Source organism: Diceros bicornis, chromosome 24 (assembly GCF_020826845.1).
Source record: "Diceros bicornis minor isolate mBicDic1 chromosome 24, mDicBic1.mat.cur, whole genome shotgun sequence".
NCBI lineage: Eukaryota > Metazoa > Chordata > Mammalia > Perissodactyla > Rhinocerotidae > Diceros > Diceros bicornis.
In genome coordinates, this window is record NC_080763.1 from 47139657 (window position 1) to 47165709 (window position 26053).

The window sequence follows — 26053 nt, forward strand, 5'->3', positions numbered from 1 at the left end:
CAAGGCAATTTTTTTTGTAGGTTGTTTTCATTCCCATGATGCCAGTCTTTACTCAGTTAACTCTATGGTACTTTAAACATTATCTGTAATTACAAAACTAATATAGTCTCATAATAATTTAAACAATACAGATAGTTATAAAGTAAAAATATGAAACCAGGGATTTTCTACATAAATGTAATCTGTGTAAGATACACCTAAGTTACAAAAACAAGATCACTCAATCATTCTGAGGAACTCGTTTATTTCACGCAGAAGTCTTCTTGGGGGACATATTCACAATAGGTGCCGACGACACTGAGTGGCAGATGGCACACAGCAGTAAATAATGTGTGTCTAGAGAGGCCGCAAGGAGCTGGTGAAATGATCCAGTCTAGAAGCCCCTAAGAAGGCGAGTGCGTGGCCACGCCAGAACACAGGGTATGACCCTAGGGTACAGCACTGGGTCCTACATGAAAGACTGTCCACTTTGGGAGCTAAGGAAGCCAGTGGTACAGAGCCTGGAGGCTCATGCATGAAGCTGTGGTGGGAGGTCACAGTGCTCGGTGCCCTGTTTCGAGCAGCATGCTTTCCAGAAGCAGCTTGCTGTCACTCTCCACGTAGGGCTGGTGCAGCCACATTGACAAGTAGCTCAGGGTGAGGTCGTGGTCTGCGGTGTGTGCCAGCTCTTCAACAATGGTGCGCTTCAGGAGGAGTTCCTTCCTGTACATGTCAGAGAGCTTGTGGGAAACCTCATCTGAAATAAATGTAAGTCTCCCTTTAATAGCAGTCATTCAAGGAAGTACTCCTGACTGGGGTGACCCGCCACTTTGAAAAGCTCCTTGTTAAAAACCAGAATCAGCAGCAGCACCGAGACAGAGAAGGACCAGATGGGTATTGATCACTGGAGCTGGCGCAGATTAGTAGAATGAGATAACATGGTGTCACGAAAATGAGAAAGTAGCTATAACCTTTTCTACTCAACTCTTAAGTAATTGCAATGATTATAAATAGCAGATTCACCTCAAACAGACAATATTTCAATAAACACATTACATTAGGTGGTTTTACCCTTTTCTCCTTTATTTAAAAGTGAGGTCTCTACAACAAATAGCTTAGCCCTTCCTTTGAAGTAAGTAAAAATAACCGTTATCTCATAGAGCTTATTTAAGTAATGCATTCCATTTTCCCAGTAGTCTTCTTCCATGGGGTTGGCTGGAGTGACCTCAATTTATTTTTTAATTAAAACAAAACAAAAAGCAAAAAAAACCCACCTTTCTTCCAAAAAAAAAAAAAACAAAAAGATTTCTGCCTCTGCAGGAGGTAGAACTCATTCTACCCGTTGGTTTTAAAGGGCTAATAATGGCAACTTGTTTCATGAGTCTCTAAGTCTTTGCTGATTATTAGGTAATTAAAGTCAAGAAGAAATGCTCATTTTAAGATGCCCCCATCTCCTTCCCTCCCATTGGATCCTCTTGAATTGAATTTCAAGCCTGTCGGCTTCTTAGAGTACTAGATCTAAATGATCCCAAATGCTCTCATAATCTACACTGGAAAAGCAATGCAGAAAAAACTACTTACAAAAATGGGCTGTGGGCCATGTGTGAAACAGGAGGGGCCGTTTTCTCTCCTCCCCATAATGGTAATTTTCTAGTTCACAGATTCCCTTGGTAGTTGAGGACAGCTTTTCCATTTTCACCTGTATTTTGGTCTGAAAAGATATTAATTTGGAATATGAGAATATTATTTTAAATCTACTCTAGTCTCAGATTCAGTAACTACAAGATTTCAAAGCTAAGAAGTATAAGTCTGTTGAGACTAAAAGTCCAATAACTTAACACCATTACTCCACGTGCAGCAAATTTCCAGGGAGATGGAGGCAGACAGTTGCCATGATTTCATTACTTTGGATTACTTCAGTAATAAACCCCAGATTTGCAGTCCTGGAGAAGAGAAAGCTTGCTGAGTCCCACTTCACTAAGATTTCCAAACAGCATGAATTTTTTAGCACCAATGACCTGGAGGAATCGCAAGATAGGCTCTTGTTTTTATGGAATGAAAGATAGGAGAAAAGGCATTAAATGAGCTCATTTCTGACTCTTACTAACTGCCTTTGAGTTTACTGAAGCCTCTCTGAGGCTCCGTTTCCTTGTTTATAAAATGGTAATAACGAAATGGAGCCCGGATACATTTCACACAGGAATGAAAACAATGAGAACCTGACACTGACGGTGCCTCAAGGTCCACCAGGCTCCGTACAAAGCCGGGTAACTGCAACATCTGCACGGCCATCGCCGTGGATTCGAATACCATCCCCGATGCATGACGGGCCAGCATAGATGGGTCTGACAAAGTGCCTACTTTCATAGGGTGGTTAGGAGGACTGAGTTAGTATTTTTGAAGCACCTAGTTGGAGCTATTTAAGGGCTTGTTAAATAAAATAAATGGGTGAAGTAACTAAGCTTTCAGATTTAAGTAGCATAGGTCTTCTAAGACCACATTTCTAACTCCCAAGTGTAGTTAACTTTACGTACATGGGGAAATAAGAAAAGATAGGTAAATCGTTGAAATCTTAATTCTTTGCACGTGGTCCTTCAACCACTCTCCAATTATGTTTGAAGTGGCACACATTAAATTTAGCTAATATTAATTTTTAAAGGACTATACTCCTTTCCCAAATCTTTTTAGGTTCGATATTTCCCTTGGCCCAACCCCAGAGGTAGGACTCATCCTTTCTGTATTACAGCTGGGAAAATTCTCAAGGTCGCTGAGTTAGAGAAGGACAAGGCCAAGACTTGATACCACACTTTCTGACTCCAAGTCTCTTGACACCCAATCCTATGCTCTCTCCTCTGCATCCTGCAGCAGCTCCCTAATGCCACCTAATTCTAAGAAAAGCTTATAAAGATCAGGAAAGCAAGAAAAATCCTGGAGGCCTAACGCTAGGCCAGAGGTGCCTCACTTAATTCTGGAGCTCGGGCATCAATAAAGAGACTAAAGTCATGCACACGTGCACAGCCCTGAACGGACAGAGTGTGAACAGCGGCCCACACTCACAGCTCAACACAGGTACATCTCCTCTCCCAGCTAACAGACCACACTGCTTCAGGAAAGGGGTGCCTCAAACCCCCCACCAAGGTCAAATTCATTAAAGACATTTAAAGTCGAGTCTAGGAAACCATTCTCTCTAAAAGCTGGAGGACCATAGGAAAAATCATATTAATATCTTTATATCATCAACTCTTAGTTTTGAACATAGAATAAGAACTTATTTCCAAAGCCCTTTAAAATAGAATAAATTCACTGCAGCGGAGAACTTCGGTGCCTGACAGCTAGCACCCAGACCTTGGTTTCTAATACCCTTCTCCAGTAAAAGGAACCAGGGCTCCTTGAAGAGATGGCTGATTCTAGGACTGAGGCAGGAAATACACAAGATGAGCCTAGAGCATCTTGTAATGCCAGAAAGTAAGGAAGTGTTCAAAAAACCAAAACACAAAACTTACAATGATAGGAGTATGTCAAAAGGACATGGAAGCCCACTGAACTCCTAATGGCCAAAGCAGGAACAATTTGAGGGACAAAATAAAGCAGTACTGGATTATAACCCAAAGTATAAAATAAATAACCATGAGTCCATACTACTAGAAATAAATGACTGAATAATTAATAGATGAGGAAAAAGAGACAAATAAATGATTGAATAATTAACAGACAGGGGAGAAGAGACAAATACATGATTGAATAATTAATAGATGGGAGACAAGAGATAAATCTGTGCAGAATTCCAAATAATTTACATAGACACTCCACCCTCAAGGAGGTGGGGCAAAACTTCCTACTCTTTAAGTTTGGGCTGCACATAGTAACTTCCTTCCAAAGAAGACAGTGTGGAAAGAGGGGAAAAGAGCCACTTTACAGTAGAGAAACCTGATAAACACACCGGCACCAGGGCATCAAGGTGAACATCCAGTGGTACGTCATGTTCATATCAGGCACCCTCCATATGATGTGATGAGAAGAGCACTTCACCTCGGTGGTCTTCCTCCAAAAACCCACAACCCCAGTCAAGTCATGAGAAAAACATCAGATGAATCCCAACTGAGGGACAATCTACAAAATACCTGACCAGTCCTCCTCAAAACTGTCAACATTATAAAAGAACAAGTACAGTCACTTGTGAGAAACTGTCACAGCCAAGAGGAGCCTAAGAAGACATGACACTAGGGCCGGCAGTGGCGCAAGCGGTTAAGTGCGCGCGCTCTGCTGCGGTGGCCCGGGGTTCGCCGGTTTGGATCCCAGGCGCGCACCGACACACCCCTTGGCAAGCCATGCTGTGGCCGCGTCCCATATAAAGTAGAGGAAGATGGGCACAGATGTTAGCCCAAGGCGAGTCTTCCTCAGCAAAAAAAGACGAGGATTGGCAAATGTTAGCACAGGGCTGATTTCCTTGCAAAAAAAAAAAAAAAAGACATGACACTAAATTTACGGTGCTGTCCTTGATAGGCTCCTGGGACAGAAAGAGGACATTAGGGGATAATAGAAGAAATCTGAATAGACTACAGCCTGTAGTTAACAACAATGCATCAACATTGGTCCATTAATTGTAACAGTAGGTGCCATACTAATGTATGAATATGCTAATAGGTGAAACTGGGTGTGTGGTGGGGATAGTTTATGGGAACTCTCTGTACTATCTTTTCTGTACATCTAATAAAGTGCTAATTTAAAAAAAATATATAATAAATTCACTGGAGCAGGAACCAATGGGTTAGAGAGACCACGCGGCCCCCCTTTCCCAAAGTGTGGGCTGCGCTGGGAGCGTGGTTAGGTGGCACTCGGCAGCAGCACTAATAACCCTGAGCCGCAGGCGGAGACACTGCTTCCTGCCTCGTTTGTTATCTTCCAATTCTTCTGGTTACCATATGTCTCCCCATCTCACTAATACTTGCCTTTTTAAGAAGCAATACTTTCCTTTTAGGAAAGAGGGAGTAAGCCTCAGTCTCAAAAACTTTGACAGGGAAGCAGGATTCAGCTAATATTTTTATAACGTAGTTTTAATTGTTTTATAGAAAAATGTTGAGTAAATAAATGAGTACAGGATATGATACAAAGTGTGAGACAGGTATGAGAATGGAGGAAATGTGTGAACACAGACCTAGTTCCAATGGAACTAGTTCCAGGAGGTAATTCCTCAATGATCTTTGTAACAAACCCACCGAGTGACCGTCCAGCCTTTTGGGGGCACATTTCCAATGATGGGACACATCACGCTCCGAGGCAGCCCATTCCAGCTCTGGACAGGACTTATCACTGTTCTCAGGTAGGAGCTAAAGCTTCTGCGGGCTCCAGGGGTCTTCCCTGTCCCCTCTGAGGCTTCATAACACCAGTGTACAAGGTCCTTTTCTCAACAGCCTTTGGGCTGTGATGGCAGCTGTTTTGTCTACTGGTTCCCCCTTTTCTGGGCTAAAACCACAGTTCCTCCAATTACTTCTCTCTGACATGGCCTGCCCCCCTCAGCCCCCTCTGCATATGCGCCCACGCTGTCTCTGTCCATGATGATGGGTGGGCCCATCACCTCCTTGGCTCTCATCGACAAAGCCCAGGTTTTTTTTTTTTTTTATAAATTTATTTTTTTTAAAGATTATTTATTTATTTATTTTCCCCCCAAAGCCCCAGTAGATAGTTGTATGTCATAGCTGCACATCCTTCTAGTTGCTGCATGTGGGACGTGGCCCCAGCATGGCCGGAGAAGTGGTCTGTCGGTGTGCACCCGGGATCCGAACCCGGGCCGCCAACAGCGGAGCGCACGCACTTAACCGCTAAGCCACGGGGCCGGCCCAAAGCCCAGGTTTTATGTGAAGATATTGGGAACTCAGCTCACCATGAGCGTGCAGCCCCCAAAAGCCAGCAGCCACTTTCAGCTGGCCTGCTAGGCCACGCCTCTCTCCCCCTGGACCTGTATTGTGGGCTGCAGGGACCAAGGGCAGGTGTCCCACACTTCATTTGCTACTGCTCCATCCATCGAGCCTGCCAGCTGGGTTTTCTGAACCTTGACTCTACGTCTTAACACCCTCCCAGGCTGTCCCTCCTCAGCGTGGGTCAGTGGCGCTGAGGAAGGAGTCCCGTGGTACCTGACTGCCACTTAAGAATGGGGAGATCAAAGGATGCACAAGCAAAGACAACCAACCGATCACTGCTGACATGCCCGAAATGGAAGGCACACCTCCCCCGCCCTATAGCCTCCCCCTTTAAACACTTTCCTAATGTGGTGTGCATATGGAGAGTCATAAATGAGAACGTGTGACCTAAAAAAAGCTACACGGCATTTAAAAACAAAATCCTTTCCAGGGTGTTTTGCATTTTATAAAGTCACATTAGTATGTGTCAAGTGTTTCTCATTCTAATACAGTTTTGGGATTCTACGCAATGTTTTATACCAGGAAGGAACACAGGAGGTCAAGGATGAAGAGGTTCTGGTGGGAGCTGGTGACACATCAAAACAACAAAGGCAATCAGCGCTTGAGGGTGACTGACCGCCAAACCATGTGGATTTAGCTTTGTGGCTGTTTAACTTATTTCAGTACAGGAACTTAGCCACCCAGTTTCTTCTCTTTCAGGAACAATATGCGCACCTGCTTTTTTGTCCAAATAAAAATACTTGCCATAATCAAATGGGCCAATTTGGGAAAAAACAAACAAAAACAATACAAATGGCCAGTTTTCAACAGCTTATTACTGTGTAAATTTCAATAGATTATTCTGCCCGTGTTAATTTCCCACTGGTCAAGAAGTCCTCTGTCCAGAACCCATTGGAGACACAGTCACATATATGGAGACAAAACAAAGAAAACAGATATCACAAAGCACACACACTTTATCCTCCCGCTTCCTGTGAGGGGGGCTTAACATGAAGTCACTGATGACACTCGCCTGCCTCGTTACCGGCTTGAGTATCAAGTGGAGGGAGCTGGGCACTGGGGCAAGTGTTTCTTATCACAGCAGAACCCCACGGCAAAGTGAAAGGCAGAATCATAGAACAGGCAGGATAATTACAAAAACATGATCGTTTATTGAGAGGAGACAAATAGCCTCATAAATGTCAAAATATTCAGAAGACAGTGTTACATTTCAATCATACAGAAAAGGCTAAAGTACCAAAATGTCCTCAATGCACCATTTTATTTTCTCATTTCAGTGTTTTGGAAACCATTACGCATCTTACAATTGATGTGATATTTAAAGGGGTAGTGTTTCAAAAGAAAAAATAAACAAGTGGGACTTCATCAGATTAAAGAGCTTCTACAACGCAAATGAAACCAGGATCGAAATGAATAGGGAACCCACCAGCTGGGAAAAAATATTTGCAAACCATATATCTGACAAGGGATTAATCTCCATTATATATAAAGAACTCACACAACTGAATAATAAAAAAATAACCCAATCGAAAAATGGGCAGAGGAAATGAACAGACACTTCTCCAAAGAAGATATACAGATGACTAATAGGCACGTGAAAAGATGCTCAACATCACTAATCATCAGGGAAATGCAAATCAAAACCACACTAACATATCACCTTACACCCGTTAGAATGGCTATAATCACCAAGACAAAAAGCAACAAATGCTGGAGAGGCTGTGGAGAAATGGGAACCCAAATCCATTGCTGGTGGGAATGCAAACTGGTGCAGCCTCTATGGAAAACAGTATGGAGAGTCCTCAAAAAAGTAAAAATAGAAATACCTTATGATCCAGCTATCCCACTACTGGGTATCTACCCAATAAACCTGAAATCAACAATCCAAAGAGGCTTATGCACCCCTATGTTCATTGCAGCATTATTCACTATAGCCAAGACATGGAAGCAACCCAAGTGTCCCTCGACTGATGACTGGATGAAGAAGAAGTGGTATATATATACGATGGAATACTACTCAGCCATAAAAAGACAAAATCGTCCCATTTGCAACAACATGGATGGACCTGGAGGGCATTATGTTAAGTGAAATAAGCCAGAAAGAGAAAGACAAACACTGCATGATTTCACTCAAATGTGGAAGACAAACCAACACATGGACAGATAGAACTGTTTGGTGGTTACCAGGGGCTAGGGGGTGGGGGGTGGGCACAAGGGGTGGAGGGATGCACTTATATGGTGACTGATAAACAATAATGTACAACAAAAATTTCACAATAAAAAAATAATTTATAGAAACAAACAAACAAACAAAAATGGGTAATGTTTCTTTCCTGAACACCTATAGTCTGTCTTATAATAGGTAGAATCCTAAATTTGAATAAGTGGTTATCTTGAAGAAATACAATTATATTTGACATATTCTGTTTAAAAAGGCAAGGAAGCACATAAAGCATTAGAAACACTTTCATCAAAAAAGGTTAAAATAGGCCAGCCTCAGTGGCCCGGGTTCTGTTACCAGGCATGGACCTACACCACTTGTCTATCAGTGGCCATGCTGTGGCAGTGGCTCACATACAAAAAGAGGCAACAGATGTTAGCTCAGAGAAAACTTTACTGAGCCAAAAAAAAAAAAGGTTATAATATAAAGATTTTATATGTTTGTGGGTAAGCTTTAGTTGTCTAAGTTCAAATATATATAAAACCTTATTCCTGTGCCTGGCAAAGAGATGAGGGGTTACATCCACATTTGGTTGCTAGTATGGTGGATACTGAAATTTGCTCATTAGTTCATTAAACAATCACTTAAGAATGTCTTACATGCTAGATCAGGGCCCACAGACCAAATCTGGCCCATAGCCCATTTATGTACAGCCTGTGAGCTAAGAATGGGTTTTACATTTTCAAATGGTTGGGGAAAAAATCAAAAGAAGAAGAATATTTTATGACACATGAAAATTATATGAAATCCACATTTCAGTGTTCATAAATAAAGTTTTATTAGAACACAGCCATGTCCATTCACCGATGTACTGTCTCTCGCTGCTTTAGTGCTCCCCAGCAGGGTTGAGCAGTGACAAGAGAGACTGGAGGGCCCACAAAGCCTAAAATATTTACCATGTGGAGCCCTGGAAGTGGGTGAAATTGCCCCGGACAATACATGGACAAAAAAAACAAGGGTCTAGGACAGCATCTTGGGGAACATCTAGACTTACGAAACAGGAAGAGAAGAGAGACCAACAGGGAAGGCTGAGGAGAGAAAAACAAATGTTTGGAGAAGGAAAGCACCGCCCACAGCGTCGAATGCCGCTGAGCCCAAGCAAACCCCAAACACACCCCTGGGATTCAGTGACAGTGAGCACAGGTGGCTGGATCTCTGGATCTTACCAAACCATCTAAGGTGGCCTGCAGCTCCTCACACAGCATCTCCAGTTCCTTACTATACTCCGGGTGCTTCTCCTCTGCATTTTCATTGGAAGCCAGGCTGCTGCTCTCTACCTCTATCTTGTCTTTACTCCTGGACAAAATGGGAAATAATGAGAACAAAATGTACTCTGTAAGCTCACCTCATTTCGTTATGATAAACCCTATAAAACTCATTATCCACGTAATTATGTCAGATATTTTGCACAGACATTGTTTCATGTCATTATAACATATGTTTACTTATTATTTACATATACAATGACTATGTCCCTCAGTTACTCAATTTTGCACTAGAATAAATTGATTAAATTCAGCCCTGTGAGGGGCCAGCCCGGTGGCGTAGCAGTTAAGTTTGTGTGCTCAGCTTCAGCAGCCCGGGTTCATAGGTTCAGATCCCGGGTGCAGACCTACGCACTGCTTATCAAGCCATGCTGTGGTGGCGTCCCACATAAAGTAGACGAAGATGGGCACGGGTGTTAGCCCAGGGCCAATCTTCCTCAGCAAAAAGAGGAGGATTGGGAACAGATGTTAGCTCAGGGCTAATCTTCCTCAAAAAAAAAAAAAATTTCAGCCCTGTGGCATCCTTGGCATAGGGTATAGTGCTAGGCTTACAAAGATGAACAAGACATGGATCACTTCCCCAGAGTTCACAATCTAGGAATGTGTTTTGTAAACTGAAAGCTGTGACCCATGGGGCATGAAATTAATCTAGTGGGGTCACAATCAACACTTAAGGAAAACTTAAACATGAAAATAGAATAGAAACTATCAGAGAGCATCTTATGCAGTAAGGGGAAGAAGTGTTTGATGGAACTTGCTGGGCAGGATTCCACCAGCAAAATGCAGCGGAGGACCAAAGTACCTGAGGTGTCTGAGGGAACTTCACACGGAAGCAGGATGGCCAGAGCCAGGGGATAGGCCAGGAAGTTAACACTCTAGACTCTGGCCTGTAGACAAAGATATATGTATATATAACTATAGCTTGGAGAAATTAAAAAATATATATATACAGGAAAGTGCAAAGAATAAAGCAAATCTTCCAATCAGAATTGGCAACTGCTAAGTTTTTTCCATCATTCCTTTGTTTTTTTTAAAGAAATTGCTAAAAACAAGGTGTCTCCTCTATTCTCAATACCCCACTTCACTCCTGACACTTGGTCACCACAGGTGGGGGGAGGGGGTTTCTCCACACCAAGCAATTCTTAGATTCTCCAGACACCTGCTGGGTGTCCTACAATTTAACTCATTTCTGACACTATCTACCTGGAGATAGCATCAGATCCCACAGGTTCAGGGCTCAGTCCCACAAGTCTGCCCCCAGCCCCTTTAGACGCCACTATAAATGGAGGTTCCCATGACCCCCTCCTGGGGATAGATTAACTTGCTAGATAGGCTCATGGAATTCAGGAAATTTAAGGTATCAAAGAACTTAGTTTACTTATTAGATTACAGGTTTACTACAAAGGATAATAAAGAATACGAAAGAACAGCCAGATGAAGAGGTACACAGGGCAAGGTCTAGAAGGGTCCCAAGCACAGGAGCTTCTGTCCCCATGGAATTTAGGGTGCACCACCCTTCCGGCACATGGATGCATTCTTGTTTACCAACCCAGAAGCTCTCCAAAACCCATCCTTTTGGGTTTTTATAGAGGCTTCATTATGAACCCATGATTGATTAAATCATTGGCTGCTGGTGACTAATTCAACCTCTAGCTCCTCTCACTTCCTTGAGAGGTAGGAGGGTGAGGGTGTGGCACTGAAAGTTCCAACCTTCTAATCTTGTGGTTGGTTCCCCTGGCAACCAGCCTCCATCCTTAAGGGTTTTCCAAAAGTCACCTCATTAAGGTGTGGTTGAAAGGGGCTTTCACCTTTATCACTCTGGAGCTATTTCAGGAACTGTCAGACAAAAGACCAAATATTATAACAAAAGATTCTCCCAGTGCTCTTATGAGTTAGGAAATTATAAGGGTTTTAGGAGCTGTGTGCCAGCAACAAGGACAAAGACTAAACATATATTTCTTATTATAAATCACAAAAGCACAGAAATAAAATGCAAGGGGCCAGACCGGTGGCTCAACGGTTAAGTGCCCATGCTCCGCTTCCGCCCAGGGTTCGCAGGTTCGGATCCTGGGCGTGCACCAACGCACCACTTGTCAAGCCATGCTGTGGCAGCATCCCATATAAAGTAGAGGAAGATGGGCACGGATGCTAGCCCAGGGCCGATCTTCCTCAGCAAAAAAAGAGGAGGATTGGCATCAGATGTTAGCTCAGGGCTGATCTTCCTCACACACACACAAAAAATTAAAATGCAACATTTACCACCTCAATACTTATTCTTCTTAGAAGATAGCAGTATCATGAACTAAGCATGTACCTTCCAATCCATTTTTATAATTTTATATACAGAGGTAACAAGAAACAATATGTAGTATAATTTTGTATTTAAAATGTACAGGTACAGTTCATAACTTGCATATATCATTTTACCACTCGCTTTTTTGCTTAATATTTTATAATTTAATTTACCCATGTTGACAAATAGACATTACCCTTCCCCCTGTAAAAGACTCCTGGGAAACTTTTGCCCAGTCATTAAGGGTGAAGAGCTCAGAGCATAAGGAACTCAGTATTTACTTACAATAAACTGATTTTCAGGTTGGCAATATTATTTGCAGTAGCAAAACCTGCATCATTGAGGGTTTCCCATTTCAGGATTAAATTATGCCAATCAGCTGCATTGTCCTTAATTTTTCTTGCACTGACAGATAAGACAGGTTTTCTGGGTGTTGCACCTCCAAGAGTCTTCGCTGAGAGAGTAAAGAAATATAATTATAAAATTTATGATCTTAGTTGGAGAGCAAATGTACTTATAACTTTCAACAGAACTATTTGACACACTACATCAACTGGACAAATAAATGTTGTGGAAACTAAGGAGTCTGGATGGATGTGGAAGTTCCTGGACAAAACAATTGTTTTTATAGTTTAAGACTCATCAGATGAGTCTTTCCCAGCTTACTGGCTCCACAAAGTTTTTACCTTAAGCACTCTGACCACTTTCAAAGGTTGGAAATAAGGTAAAGTTGTCACTTTCTGCTAAAACTCTCCATTGCCCCTATGCCTTAGTACCCCACTATCTAGTCTCGGGCATTTTGATACCCCACATTTGTTCAGAGCTTTGTGGTTCACAAGTGCTCGTCATTCCAAGACACTGAGAAGGCAGGACCCCAGAGATGCAGAGATGTCTCCATGCTGCCACGGCCTTGCTTAGGATGCAGGAGGAAGTCCAGACTCTGTCAGAACCTGGCTCCCTCTCTCTCCACCTCAACACTTACCTCAACCCCCACGTTGAACCCCCCTCAATCTCTAGCTAAAATGAACTACTGGCAGCTCTCGAGAAGTTGAGTCACCTGCAGGCCTTGGCACACGCAGTTCTCTCTGCTGGAAAGCTCTTTCCTCCCTCAGGCTAATGCTGCCTGTACTCCAAGACTCACCCAGATCCCAGATCCTGTGGGATGCAAGCTCCAGACCACCAAAAGCCAACTCGGCTGCTTGGGCTCTCCCTTCCCTACTTAGAACCTTCATAGTTTTCTCATGGCCCACAAGATAAAGTCCAAATTCTGTGAGAGGCCCCTTAAGAAACCCAGGACACACAAGTATGGTATAGTTTGGAGTTTAGACTCTGAAGACCATACTGACTGGGTTTGAATCCCAGCTCTACCAGTACTAGCTGTGGGATCTTGGACAAGTTAGTTAACATCTCAGAGCCTCAATGTTCTCATCTGTAAAATGGGGATAAAATATATCTACTCCATAGAGTTGACGTGAAGATTAGATAACATATGTAAAGCTGTGAGGGCTTGGCACATGGCAAGTATCTGTGAGGGATCAGAATTTGCTACCCCAAAATGTGTCTCTTTGGCTTATTTTTAAAAACAAAAGACTTGGGGCCGGGGTGGGGGGCTTCGACCTTCCCCCTAACAGCCTAAAAGAATTTAAGATAGAAGGCCTGTTCCAGGAAGGAGCTATCAGCGTAGATGACTATTAATGGTAGACAGGAGGAACTTAGCAACACCCGTTTAATCAAACTCCTCCCCATGTCTCATTGTCTCTGCAAGGCATGCAAACATTTGTTTACCAAACGTTTGCTTTTCGATCTCCGTGTGAACTGCCTGCCTCCCCTTCTAAGTCCCAAACCACTACCCCCAACATCCTCCTTTGTCTTTAGCTGAAGGTGGTATTGAAGGTGGTGGCTTCAGCCATTTTGGAGAGTTACTCAGTTTTCCTGGGTTTCTCCCATGTATACATGTTATTGAATTTGTTTGATTTTCTCCTGTTATTCTGTCTCATGTCACTTTAATTCTTAGACCAGCCCGAAAAACTGAGAAGGCAGAGGAATAGTTCTTCCTCCCCTACAAATCCAACATAGTATCTGTTATCACAGAGGCCTCTCCAATGTGTGTTTTTTTCCACCACCACCAAGCAATAAACTGAATTCTGACACTTTCTACCTGGAGATAGCATCAGATCCCAGAGGTTAAGAGCTCAGTCCCACAAGACTGCCCCTCTCCCCTCTACACACACATTTCAGATGCCAATCCCAAGTCTAGGTTGTCACCTGTGCTTCTGACTGACTGGCTATAGATTGGAGGTTCCAAAGATCCCCTCCTTTGGGTTTGATTAATTTGCTAGAGCAGCTCACAGAACTTAGGAAAACATTTTACTTACTAGAGTACCTGTTTATCATAAAAGGATATAACTCAGGAACAGCCAGATGGAGAGATGCATAGGGCAAGGTATGAGGAAAGAGTGCGGAGCTTCCATGCCCTCTCTGAGCTCACCACTCTCCTGGAATCTTCACCAACCTGGAAGCTCTCTGAACCCTGTCTTTTTGCTTTTGTGTTTTTATGAAGGCTTTATTACTTAGGCATGATTGGTTAAATCATTGGCCATTAGGGCCGGCCCGTGGCTTAGCGGTTAAGTGCGCGCCCTCCGCTGCTGGCGGCTCGGGTTCGGATCCGGGGCGCGCACTGATGCGCGGCTTCTACAGCCATGCTAAGGCCGCGTCCCACGTACAGCGACTGGAAGGATGTGCAGCTATGGCATACAACTATCTACTGGGGCTTTGGGGGGAAAAATAAATAAATAAAATTATAAAAAAATAAATCATTGGCCATTGACTCAACCTCCAGCCCTTCTCCCCTTCCCCGAGGTGGGGGTGGGTGAGACTGAAAGTTCCAACCCTCTAATCACAAGACTGGTTCCTTTGACCACCAGCCTCCATCCTTAGGTTACCTAGGGGCGACACAAAAGTCACCTCATTAACATAACAAAAGACCTTTATCGCTCTCATTGCTGAGGAAATCCCAAGGGTATTAGGAGCTCTGTGCCAGGAAAAAGGCAAAGACCAAATATTTATTTCTTATTATAAACCACAATATCACAGCTTCTGTTACCTAAATCCTGTCCATCACTTCTCCAGCCTCTCCCAGTCGCTCTCTATGCCTCAGCGCTGGCTCTGTACAAGTTCTGACATTGACCTGGAATATATTTCCTGTCAGTGTGTGTCCCCACTCACCTAGTTAACTCCTAGTATCCTTTAGGGCTCTGCTTTTAAATATGATATTGATTTTTCATTCATTCTTTACTTATACAACTAACCAATATTAGCTGAGTGCCTACCATATGCCAGGCATGTGGGATGAAGTGATTGAACAGACATAACCAGGACCATTTTCATGGAACTTACTCCCCAAAGCGGAGGTGGATAATAGACAATTAGATGGTCATGATCAGTTTAGATCATACTAAGTGCCACGTAGAAAATAAAACGGGATCTTGTGTTAGAGTTGTGAAAATTAATTAAAAAAAAAAGAAATCTCAACTAAAATTGGAGTCAGGAAGGCCTATAGAGGGGGCTCTCACACCGGACCACTCCCGGTCAATTACCCCAAACAGGAAGAGGTCAATTACAGTGTCCGTTACAGACCCCAACAGGAAGAGACTTACCTGGCACTCTCAAACAGGAAGTGCAACTACTTTACACTCCAGCAGGAGGAAGACTTCCTTCTTGCTGAGCAACAAGCCCAGCCAATGGAAAACGCTACAGCTCAGACAATGAGAAGACCACGTCTCCCGAACTTTTACTTGCCTCCAAGTAAATGTTGACTCTTTTCATTTTTCCTTGCTGATGACTTCCTTTCCTTGTCCCGCCCTCCATACTATAAAAGCCTTCTATGTTGTGTAACCCTCTGGGAGTATTGCTCTGCTGGCCAGATGAGATGCTGTCCATTTAATTAAGCTGATTAGATCTTCCAATTTACTCAGTTGAATTTTTTTTTAATAGAGTGAACCCCTGAGAAGGTCATTTAGGCAGAAACCTGAATGATGAGAAGTCAACAGCATGTGCCCTAATGTGAGAATGAGCTTGGTGATTTTGAAAAAAAGAAAAAGCCAGGGTGGCTAGAATGAAATGGAGAGAGGGCGAGTAGTAGGTGAGGAGGCAGGTAACTAGAACCTTATGGGCGAACATAAGAAATTTGAATTTATTCCAAGTCAATGGAAAGTGAGCAATGAGCTTTGAGTAAGGAAGAAGTGACACGATCTGATTTAGGTTTTTAGAAAATCACTTCCACAAAGAAGTCTTCCTATATCCCCCGGGGTTGGGTTAGGCCTCACTGCACTTGATATCTGGAACACCCTATACTTCAGCTATCATGACACTGAACAGTGTAGCATATTCCCTTGTTTAACGTCCATATTCCCTGCCAGACTGCAAGTTCCACCAGAGTAAGGACTATGTCTTGTTTCTTCTCATAAACTCAGAAAATAGGAGGTGCTGAATAAAATGTGTTAAATGGAGAAATAGCTCTTACCACCTGTACTAAAATCTTCCAAGGGTTTCTCTCCTCCACTAGGGGCTCTTTCAGGGCAAGGACCACATCTGCTTCCTCGTCTGTCTGCCCTATTCCCAGCATATACTTAAGAACCAAAAACATAGTTCTGACTTCAAGAAACTCACAGGCCAGTAGGGACAGACAGACCAGTAATCAGAGTCACAGGAAAGGGCAGAGTAAGGTAAAGGATAGTGGCTACTTTTCTTATACCCTCTGAGCCTTGGCGCCCCATCTGTTGACGTTACTTCACCGGATCGCTGTGAGGCTCAAACGAGCTGATCCACGTACTTAGAACGCTACTTGGCACATAGTGAGCACTCGCTGAAGAGTAACTTTTAGTACCAGCAGAAAGCTGTGTGGTCGGTAATTCTGACTGAGGGGAGTTCAGGGAAAGTGCTCCACTAACTCATAATGACAATTACAATTTGAGTGTCAGGATCTGCTGACGCTCCTTTAGGTATATCATCTCGTTCTACCCGCGAAAAAACTGAGGATCGGCAGAACTGAGTGACACCCAGGCCGACTGCAGAGCCTGCGCGCCGCCAGCGAGCTGGACTGGGGCAACGCACCGACCCCCATTCATTGTGAAAGCTCCGAGCCTCTGACCCACCCTGCAGTCCAAGGCGTAACATCCACATCCTCTCTATCCCGGGACACCAGCCCTTCTCACGCACCTTCCATTCGGTCCACAGGTATCCCGGGAAAGAGACCCGAAGCCCCGCCTACACCCGCCGGAAGCGTGTACGTCACTTCCTTCCCGCCCCGACGCCGCCCCTGGTGGCTCTGCCGCTCTATCCCCGGGCGGAGCCGGCTGTCGCTTGTCCCTGCCGGCCCCGTTGCCCAGGGAACGGGCTCCCGGCAGCCCCTGCGGCCCGGAGTCCGTCCCCGCCTACGCCGGCCCGGCGGGGCCGACGAGTCCGGAGGGGCTGCTGCGGGAGGTGAGTCCGGCGACGCCGATGGAGGCCTCGCCGCCCCCGCCGCTCGGCCCCGCGCCCCTTCCCGCTGGCGCTCACGCCTTCCCCGGGCCACCCTCCCCTCGCCTCAGCCGCCCGTTTCGCCCCCCTTTCCCGGCCCCCGGCCCGCCCGCGCGGGGTGGCCGAGGCTGAATGCCATCACACATGAAGCGCAGAAGCCGACGGTCCGCCGAGGGAAGCGGTTGTCGCTCAACCCTTCTGGGCTGCGCTGGCCCGCCGAAAACATGCTCGGGCCCTCAGGCTCCCCTCGCTCCTCCCATTCGGGTCCTTCCCTCCCTCTGCCGCACCCTTGCATCCCTTCCGCCGCTGGTCGGGTGGTTCCGAGCTCCGTAGTCTTATGATTGACGTTGCGTTCTGTCCCTTGACACCGTCAGTCTCCGTCCCTTCATCCGCCCACCAGTGCCTCGCACCAGGCCTTGGCACGTACCCAGTAGGTGCTCAATAAGTGTTCCTTAAATGGATGAATGAACGACTGCTCTCTCAGTCCTATTTTCAGGCGTGGGAGGCAGAATAATTAGTGCAGGTTAAAGAATGGGAGTACCCTGGAGTCAGACCCGAGTCACAGCGCTGCCCCTTCTTAGCTGTGTGCTCTGGGCAAGTGATATCTCACTATGCTTGTTTCATCATCAGTAAAATGGAGATGATAATAGTCTTGGTGGGACGATTAAATGGGTCAGTGCATGTAAAGTGCTAAGCACCTGGAAAGCGGTACATTTCCGTAAGGGATAGGCTCTACTGTCTTACCTACATGTTCTGCTTCTATTTCTCTTCCCTGCTGTTTGTTCTTCCTCACTTCCTCGCTGAGATTCAGAAATTTTATTCTGTTCTGTTGCTTCTGTTCCATCTGTTGGCAGAATGTGGGGCACCAGCCTGTGCGCACACTTGCCTTATGTGCTAGAGTGATCAGTTGTGCTTGGGGTTGACTTCCTCCTGGTCTTAAAAACTTTAAGGAAAGGAGTTCTGAGAAATCCCCTAACCCAGATCCCAGAGTGGGCAGAATCTGGGAATAAAGCCATTGTGGCCCCTTCTGGTCACCAGTGACTCCTGGTCTCCTAAGCTGCAAGGCTTTTTGTATTTTCTCACACTCAGCTGCGATGCACCTTGATAAGCCTATGACCTTGCTTTTTTTGGATAACCTGACTTCCATCCCGTGTTCATTAATTCAGCAGACAGTTATTTGCAGTTCATTGTATGCCGGGCGACTTACCAGGCTCTAGGGATGCTGTGGTGGGCCAGACAGACCCAGTCCCTGCCCTCAGGGAGCTTTTTAACTGGAGAACCAGCAGTGCAGGTCTAGGGGATGCTCCACCTGAGTTTTCAGGACTGACTGTAAGACTAGTGATGGGGAGGATGGGATAGGGATTGTCCTCTTCTGAAGGAGTGACTAGTAAGTAGCTTTTGTTAGGTTTAAGTTATTTTGTAGCCACATTGTCTTTTTCAATAGAAGATTGGCTCCTACTGGATTTGTTTTGTGTTCTCTTAGAGAAGTTAGACTTCAAGTCTGAGGAAGGTCTCATTTCATACTAGTGTCTGTGTAGTTGGACAAAATGGCTACTGGAACTTAGTGGGGAAAAAGGAAGGAAACAGGCATCAGGCAGAGCAGTTGGTTGACCTGGAAAAGTGAAGAACGGATCAGGAAACAGTTACACACATAATGAAAACAAGCTTTGGTGTCAAGCATGGAGAGATTTCTAGATATAGTGGAGTACAAGGAGCTTGGTAGAATCAGGAGGGAGTAGGTGGTGGTTCTGTGAACTGCTGAGGTAGAAACGAGCTATTGTTCAAAGTGTGTGTTCAATTTTAAATGAATGTATTCTTTGGACCTGGACACGAGACCAGTGAATTTTTGCGTAATGATGGATGTAACTGAGGTAGAGTGGTCTTATATTTTGAGCTAGTATACTTTGAGAATCTTGGCACAGTGTTTTGAGAGAGATTAATTCAACAAATATATGTCAACCGTTGATTGTACCACACTCTCGATTGGTCTTTTGAAGCACCACAAAGTATATAGGCTAGAAGGACGTAGGCAAAGACTGGAAAGAATCCATTGAAGGAGATAGAAAATGAATAATGATGGTGCTGTGTGATAACTGCCCTCAGAGCATTCTGTTAAAGCAGAGAAAGACCAACTAAGTGTCAGAGGGAGTCTGTGAAGGCTTCCTGGTGAAGAACTAGTTCTTACAAGATGTGTATGAGGGAATGCACAAGGGAGGAAAGGGGCATCGCAGAGACATACAGGTCATGGTGTGTTCAGGGACTGTGGTGGAAAGCTCACTGTGGCTGCATCGTAGAGGGTGGGGAGGGAACAGTGGCCTGAGATGAAGCTAGACACAGACCAGTTTGTTGAAATGTTCAACTTCCATGCTTTCATCTGATTTGAGCCTTTGTGCACTGGCTAGCTGGCAGGCGTGGCATCCAGGGAAGTGACAAAATTTCATCTGGAAGATAAATGACTGTCTCAGTCTCATTATGTTTAGTCATAAGATTTTAACACTTACAAGAATGATAGATATTGTAGCCAGACTTTAGAAATAGATTGTACAACAAGGTTACTAATTGTCACTTCCTAGAGATTTTAGAGAGAATCCTTAAACCATTAGAGTTGTCAGCAGTATGATGATCTTAAGTTGCCACAGCACTCTAAGTGGATGATTTAGACTCTATGTTATTAGTCCAGTTTTGAAAAACTACCCGTTAGGCGTTTCGGTGCCATCAATCAGCATGAAGGTCAGCTGCCACCTTCCAGATGCATGGGGTTGTGGTACTAATGGGGGAGGGAAGCATCCTGACTTAAAGAAGACTGTTGCGGAGTGGTGTTTTGTATTTTTAACAGAATTAAAGGAAGCGTTATTGATTTTAAAGGCTGGATTGAGAATATTCTTTTTCAGTGAGACCTGAAGTTAACATTTTATTTATTCTTTCAGTAAATCTTTATTGAATAGCTACTCTGTGTCAAAAGTACTGTTAGGTACTAGGGTTTACACTGGTGAGCAAGAGAGAATTTGTGTTGCTTACATTCTCATGAGAGATGATCATTAAACTGTTTAGCAAATAAAATAATTAAAGGTTGTGATGGGAATTATGAAGGTGATATGGTGGAGGGAGGAGAGGACTGATGGATACTGTAAGTGATCTGGTCAGGGAAGGCCTTTCTGTGGTGGTAATATTGAAGCTGAAACCCTAGGGGGAGAAGAAGCCAGATATATGGAGTGAGATGAAAGATTGTTTGGAATAGAGAGAATATCAGTTATGAAGCTTGAGGAGGGAGGAGTGGGTCAGTGGAGCTAGAGCTTGGAGGACAAGTGGAGAGGGGTAGAGATGTGATGGGGGAATAACCACAGACAGGCATGTGGTTATTCTCAGAGCGCTGGGGAGCCACTGAAGAATTTTGAATAGGGAGGGTGATATGAGACCCACCCATTTCTCTTTTGAAGAGGTCTTTTTTTCCTAAGACTCTTTTTGCAGAGCAGTTTTTAGGTTCATAGGAAAATTGAGGGGAAGGTGCAGAGATTTCCCATTTCCCCTCTTCCCCACACTTCCATAGCCTCCGCCAATATCAGCATCCCCCACTGGAGTGGAACTTTTTTTACAATTGATGAACCTGCGTCGACACATCATTATCACCCATAGTCTATAGTTTTCCTTGGGGTTCACTTTTGGTGTTATATATTCTACGGGTTTGGACAAATATATAATGACATGTATCTATCATTATGGTATCAGACTATTTTCACTGCCCTAAAAGTCCCCCAACCCTGGCAACCACTGAACTTTTTACTGTCTCTGTGGTTTTGCCTTTTCCAGACTGTTACATAGTTGGAAGTATACAGTATGTAGCTTTTTCAGAGTGACTTCTTTCACTTAGTGATGTGCATTTAAGGTTCTTCCATGTCTTTTCATGGCTTAATAGCCCATTTCTTTTTAGTGATGAATAATATTCCATCATCTGGATGTACCACAGTTTATACCTACTAAAGGACACCTTAGTTGCTTTCCAAGTTTTGGCAATTATGAATAAAGCTGCTATAAACATCCAGGTGAAGGGTGTTTTGTGGACATAAGTTTTCAACTTTTTCAGGTAAATACCAAGGAGCGCAATTGCAGGATCATATGGTAAGATTATGTTTAGTTTTGTATGAAACCACCAAATTGTCTTGCAAAGTGACTGTACCATTTTGCATCCCCACCAGCAATGAATGAGAGTTTCTGTTGCTCCACACCCTTGTCAACATTTGGTGTCAGTGTTCCAGATTTTGGCCATTCTAATAGGCGATTCTCATTGTTTTAATTTGCGTTTCCCTGATGACAGATGATGTGGAGCATCTTTTCATATACTTATTTGCCATCTGTATATCTTCTTTGGTGAGGTATCTATTAAGGTCTTTGGCACGTTTTTTAATTGGTTTGTTTGTTTTCTTATTGTTGAGTTTTAAGAGTTCTTTGTACGTTTTGGATAATAGCCTTTTAGCAGATATGTGTTTTGCAAATATTTTTTCTCAGTCTGTGGCTTGTCTTCTTATTTCCTGATATTGTCCTTTGCAGAGCAGAAGTTTTTAATTTTAATGAAGTATAGTTTATCAATTATTTCTTTCATGGATCATGTCTTTGGTGTTGTATCTAAAATGTCATTACAAGGTCATCTAGGTTTTCTCCTATATTATCTTATAGGAGTTTTATAGTATTGCATTTTACATTTAGGTCTGTGATCCATTTTGAGTTTATTTTTGTGAAGGGTGTAAAGTCTGTGTCTAGATTCATTTTTTTTTTACATGTGGCCGTCCAGTTGTTCTAGCACCATTTGTTGAAAAGACTGTCTTTGCTCCCTTGTATTGCCTTTGCTCCTTTGTCAAAGATCAGTTGACTATATTTATGTGGGTCTATTTCTGGGCTCTCTATTTTGTGCTATTGATATATTTGTTTGGTCTTTTGCCAATACCACACTGTCTTGATTACTGTAGCTTTATAGTAAGTTTTGCAGTTGGGTAGTATCAGTCCTCTGACTTTGTTCTTCTCCTTCAATATTGTGTTGGCTATTCTGGGTCTTTTGCCTCTATATATAAACTTTAGAATCATTTTGTTGATATCCATAAAGTAATTTGCTGGAGTTTTGATTGGAATTCCATTGAATCTGTAGATCAAATTGGGAAGAATTGACATTTTGACAGTGTTGTATCTTCCTGTCTATGAACATGGGATATCTCTCCATTTATTTAGTTCTTTGATTTTGTTCATAAGAGTTTTGTAGCTTTCCTCATATAGATCTTGTACATATTTTGTTATATTTATACCTAAGTGTTTCATTTTGGGGGATGCTAATGTAAATGGTGTTGTGTTTTTAATTTCAAATTCCACTTGTTCATAGCTGGCATTTAGGAACGCAGTTGACTTTTGTATATTAACCTTGTATCCTGCAACCTTGCTATAATTGCTTGTTAGTTTCAGGAGTCTTTTTTTTTTTTTTTTTGCTGAGGAAGCTTTGCCCTGAGCTAACATCCATTGCCATTCCTCCTCTTGTTTTTGCTTGAGGAAGATTAGCCCTGAGTTAACATCTGTTAACTGATCTGGCGAATTTTCCTCCATTTTGTATGTGGGTCGCCACCACAGCATGGCTAATGAGGGGTGTAGGTCTGCACCCAGGATCCGAACCCATGAACCCAGGCTTCTGAAGCAGAGCGTGCCAAACTTAACCACTATGCACAGAGCTGGCCCCAGTTTCAGGAGTTCTTTGTTGATTCTTTTGGATTTTCTACGTAGATGGTCATGTCATCTGCAAACAAAGATTGTTTTATTTCTTCCTTCCCAATCTGTATACTTTTTATTTCCTTTTCTTGTCTTATTGCATTAGCTAGAACTTCCAGTATGATGTTGAAAAGGAGTGGTGAGAAGGAACATCCTTGCCTTGTACCTCATCTTAGTGGGAGAAGCATTGAGTTTTTCACCATTAAGTGTGATATTAGCTGTTGGTTTTTTTTTTTTTTTTTTTTTGGTGAGGAAGATTAGCCCTGAGCTAACATCTGTTGCCAATCCTCTTTTTACTGAGGAAGATTGGCCCTGGGGTAACATCCGTGCCCATCTTCCTCTACTTTATATGTGGGACGCCTGCCACAGCATGGCTTGATAAACGGTGTGTAGGTCTGTGCTGGGCATCCGAACCTGTGACTCCTGGGCCGCCGAAGCAGAGTGCGCAAACTTAACCACTATGCCACCGGGCCAGCCTCAACTGTTGGTTTTTTGTAGATATTCCTTTTTTTTTTGTGAGGAAGATCAGCCCTGGGCTAACATCCGATGCTAATCCTCCTCTTTTTTTTTTGGCTGAGGAAGATTGGCCCTGGGCTAGCATCCATGCCCGTCTTCCTATACTTTATATGGAACGCCGCCACAGCATGGCCTGACAAGTGGTGCATCAGTGTGCACCCAGGATCCGAACTCAGGCCGCCAGCAGCGGAGTGCACGCACTTAACCGCTACGCCGTGGGGCCGGCCCTTTCATTCCTATTTATTGCTGAATAATATTCCATTGTAAGGATATACTGTATTTTGTTTATCCATTCATCAGTTGATGGACAGTTGGGTTGTTTTTACTTTTTGGCTATTATGAATAGTAATATGAACATTTGTCTACAAGTTTTTGTGTAGACATATGTTTTCATTTCTCTTGGATATATGCCTATGAGTAGAATTGCTGGGTGATGTGATAACTGTATGTTTAACCTTTTTAGGAACTGCAAGACTTTTCCACAGTGGCTACATCATTTTGTTTTCTACCAGCAATGTATGAGGGTTTCAGTTTTTCCACATCCTCCTTAACTCTCACCTGTCTTTTTGATTATAGCCATCCTAGTGAGTGTGAAGCGATATCTCACTGTGGTTTTGTTTTGCGTTTCCCTGATGATTAATGATGGTGAGCATCTTTTCATGTGCTTATTGGCCGTTTGTATGTGTGCTTTGGAAAAATGTCAATTCAGATCCTTTGCCCATTTAAAAATTGTCTTTTTTTATTGAATTTTAAGAGTTCTTTATATATTCTAGGTACAAGTCCTTTATTAGACATATGATTAGCAAACATTTTCTCCTTGGCTTGTCTTTTCACTTTCTTGATGGTGTCCTTTGGAGCACAAAAGTTTTTAATTTTGATGAAGTCGAAGAGCTCATTCTGACTGCTGTTTATGAGCATGGATTCTAGTGGGCAGGTGTGGAAGCAGGAGAGCAGTTGTTAGAAGAACATTGCACTGGTCCAGGGGAGAGGTGTGATGGCTTCATCCCAGGCATGGCCACAGAGTTGGTGAGAAGGAGTCAGGTGTGAGATAGTGAGGAGATAGAGCTGATGGAACAAGGTGAGGGATGTTGTTAGGGGTGAGGGAGAGGGAGAAATCAGGGATGAATGCTAGGGTTTCAGCTTAAACAATTTTGAATCAAAATTTGATTATGCTGTCTGTTACCTGCTACAGAATTGTGATAATTTTTAATCCCTGCTAGAGCCTGGTAAGTGAGCCCTACACTCCCTTCTTACTCATTTTGAAGTTGCTTTTGGTAGTAGTATCATTAATTGTGCTGAGGAGATAGTTCCAGGGACTCTGACCTTCCATAATATCAATTAATACCTCCTAAGTCACCTCACATAAACATATAATCTAAGTTAGAATAGTGCGCCTGCTCTGCACTTCCTCTGACCCACTTCTAACCAGACTGCAGTCTCAAAGCCCCTCCTGTATAGAGATTGTGGAGCTGTCACTGAAGAGTATCAAGTCAAGTGAATGAATTTTTGAAATCTAAATGTCATAATTTGACATCTACTTTGAGGAAAACGATTTTTAAAGGAGGAAATAATACTAGCTGACATTTGTGAAGTGCTTTGTACTTTCACTTGCTTCCTAGACGATCTTGTCAGCTAAAAGCAGAAATTAAAACATTTTGGCTGAGAAAATTTTGGTTAATGCATACAGTGTGTTCTCTACAGGTTTCCTATATAGTCATTAAAAATCATGTTCTAGGGAATATTTAATGACATGGCAAATGCTCATTATTTATTAAGTGAAAAACTGTGTATGTCCACACCATGTATCTGTAGCTATCTGTATATACAGTATATCTCTGTATGATAGGATTATGAGTGGCTTTTATTTACTTCTTTGTACTTTTCTATATTTCCAAATTTTTGGTACTGAACATTTATAACTGTTGTAAAAAGAAAATTTAATTTTAAAAACATGACATAAATTATGGAGCATCAGTGTGTTCGCGTGCACACCCATCAAAGAAGCAAATCCTTTACTGCTCCTGTGCTGCCCTTAGGCTTGAAGATGGAAAGGAGATTGTTGAAATGGGAACAGTTTCCTCATCTATAAAATGGAGAGAACAATAGTGCCTACCTCATAGTTTTTTTGTGAGTAGTTATTGAGTTAGTGTGCTAAGAACGGTTTCTATTAAGTAATAGTGTTAGCTGTTACCATTATTGTTGTTGTTGTTTTGGCTTTTGTGTCCCATGTCCTTAAAATGATCTACATGGTTGCCCAAGGTGTCTGCCGGTGGCCGTTTTCTCTTGAGCTTGCCTCATGGCCATTTCCTTCTCATTTGATTTCTGGGTCATGTGTCTTGCCCACCTCTCTGGAGTACTTGCACAAAGCAAGGATTGGGGAGCGTGGATATCTCTTAGCCCAGGCCGTCTTGCCCTTAAAAAGTTGTAAATTTATGAACTGTGCTGCTGTATGGACAGGACCAGTGTTCACCATCCAGATTTCTGTTGCACTAGGCATTTAAAACTGTGTGACCTTGGGCAAACTTCTGAACCTTCCAGAGCTTCAACTTCTGCTAAAAGAAAGTATATTAGTGTTCTTAACCATCACAGAGGGATATGATTA

General features: G+C 43.2%; 2 protein-coding genes across 5 annotated transcripts in view; one reads left to right on the plus strand and one right to left on the minus strand.

Moving 5' to 3' along the window:
• Positions 1-224: 224 nt before the first annotated feature.
• Positions 225-16945, minus strand: CINP (cyclin dependent kinase 2 interacting protein). Of its 2 annotated transcripts, none has more exons than XM_058567749.1 (5): positions 16894-16945; positions 11962-12130; positions 9285-9414; positions 1561-1690; positions 225-736 (listed from the first exon to the last, which is right to left on the minus strand). In XM_058567749.1, exons 1-5 carry the CDS (start codon positions 16898-16900, stop codon positions 534-536), a joined length of 639 nt encoding a protein of 212 aa, XP_058423732.1. In that variant the 5' UTR covers positions 16901-16945; the 3' UTR covers positions 225-533. The 2 variants fall into 2 exon arrangements, with proteins under 2 accessions (XP_058423732.1, XP_058423731.1); XM_058567748.1 differs by lacking the exon at positions 16894-16945 and adding an exon at positions 16793-16817.
• Positions 16946-17076: 131 nt separating this feature from the next.
• The window catches only part of TECPR2 (tectonin beta-propeller repeat containing 2), a 103029-nt gene continuing 94052 nt past the window's right edge, over positions 17077-26053 (plus strand). For 2 of the 3 annotated variants that reach the window (XM_058567746.1, XM_058567745.1), the window contains exon 1: positions 17077-17157. The gene's annotated coding sequence lies outside the window, so the exon portion shown is untranslated. Of the gene's footprint in view, positions 17158-17377; positions 21310-26053 lie in introns of those variants that run through there. The other variant, XM_058567744.1, reaches the window with a different exon arrangement.

Excerpts from the sequence above, each read along its gene's own strand:
- CINP (XM_058567748.1), bottom strand. Across the intron at positions 9,415-11,961 it reads AACCTGAAAATCAGTTTATT|GAGTAAAGACAAGATAGAGG; the intron begins GTAAGTAAATAC and ends CATTTTGTCCAG. Across the intron at positions 737-1,560 it reads ATGGCCCACAGCCCATTTTT|ATGAGGTTTCCCACAAGCTC; the intron begins GTAAGTAGTTTT and ends CATTTATTTCAG.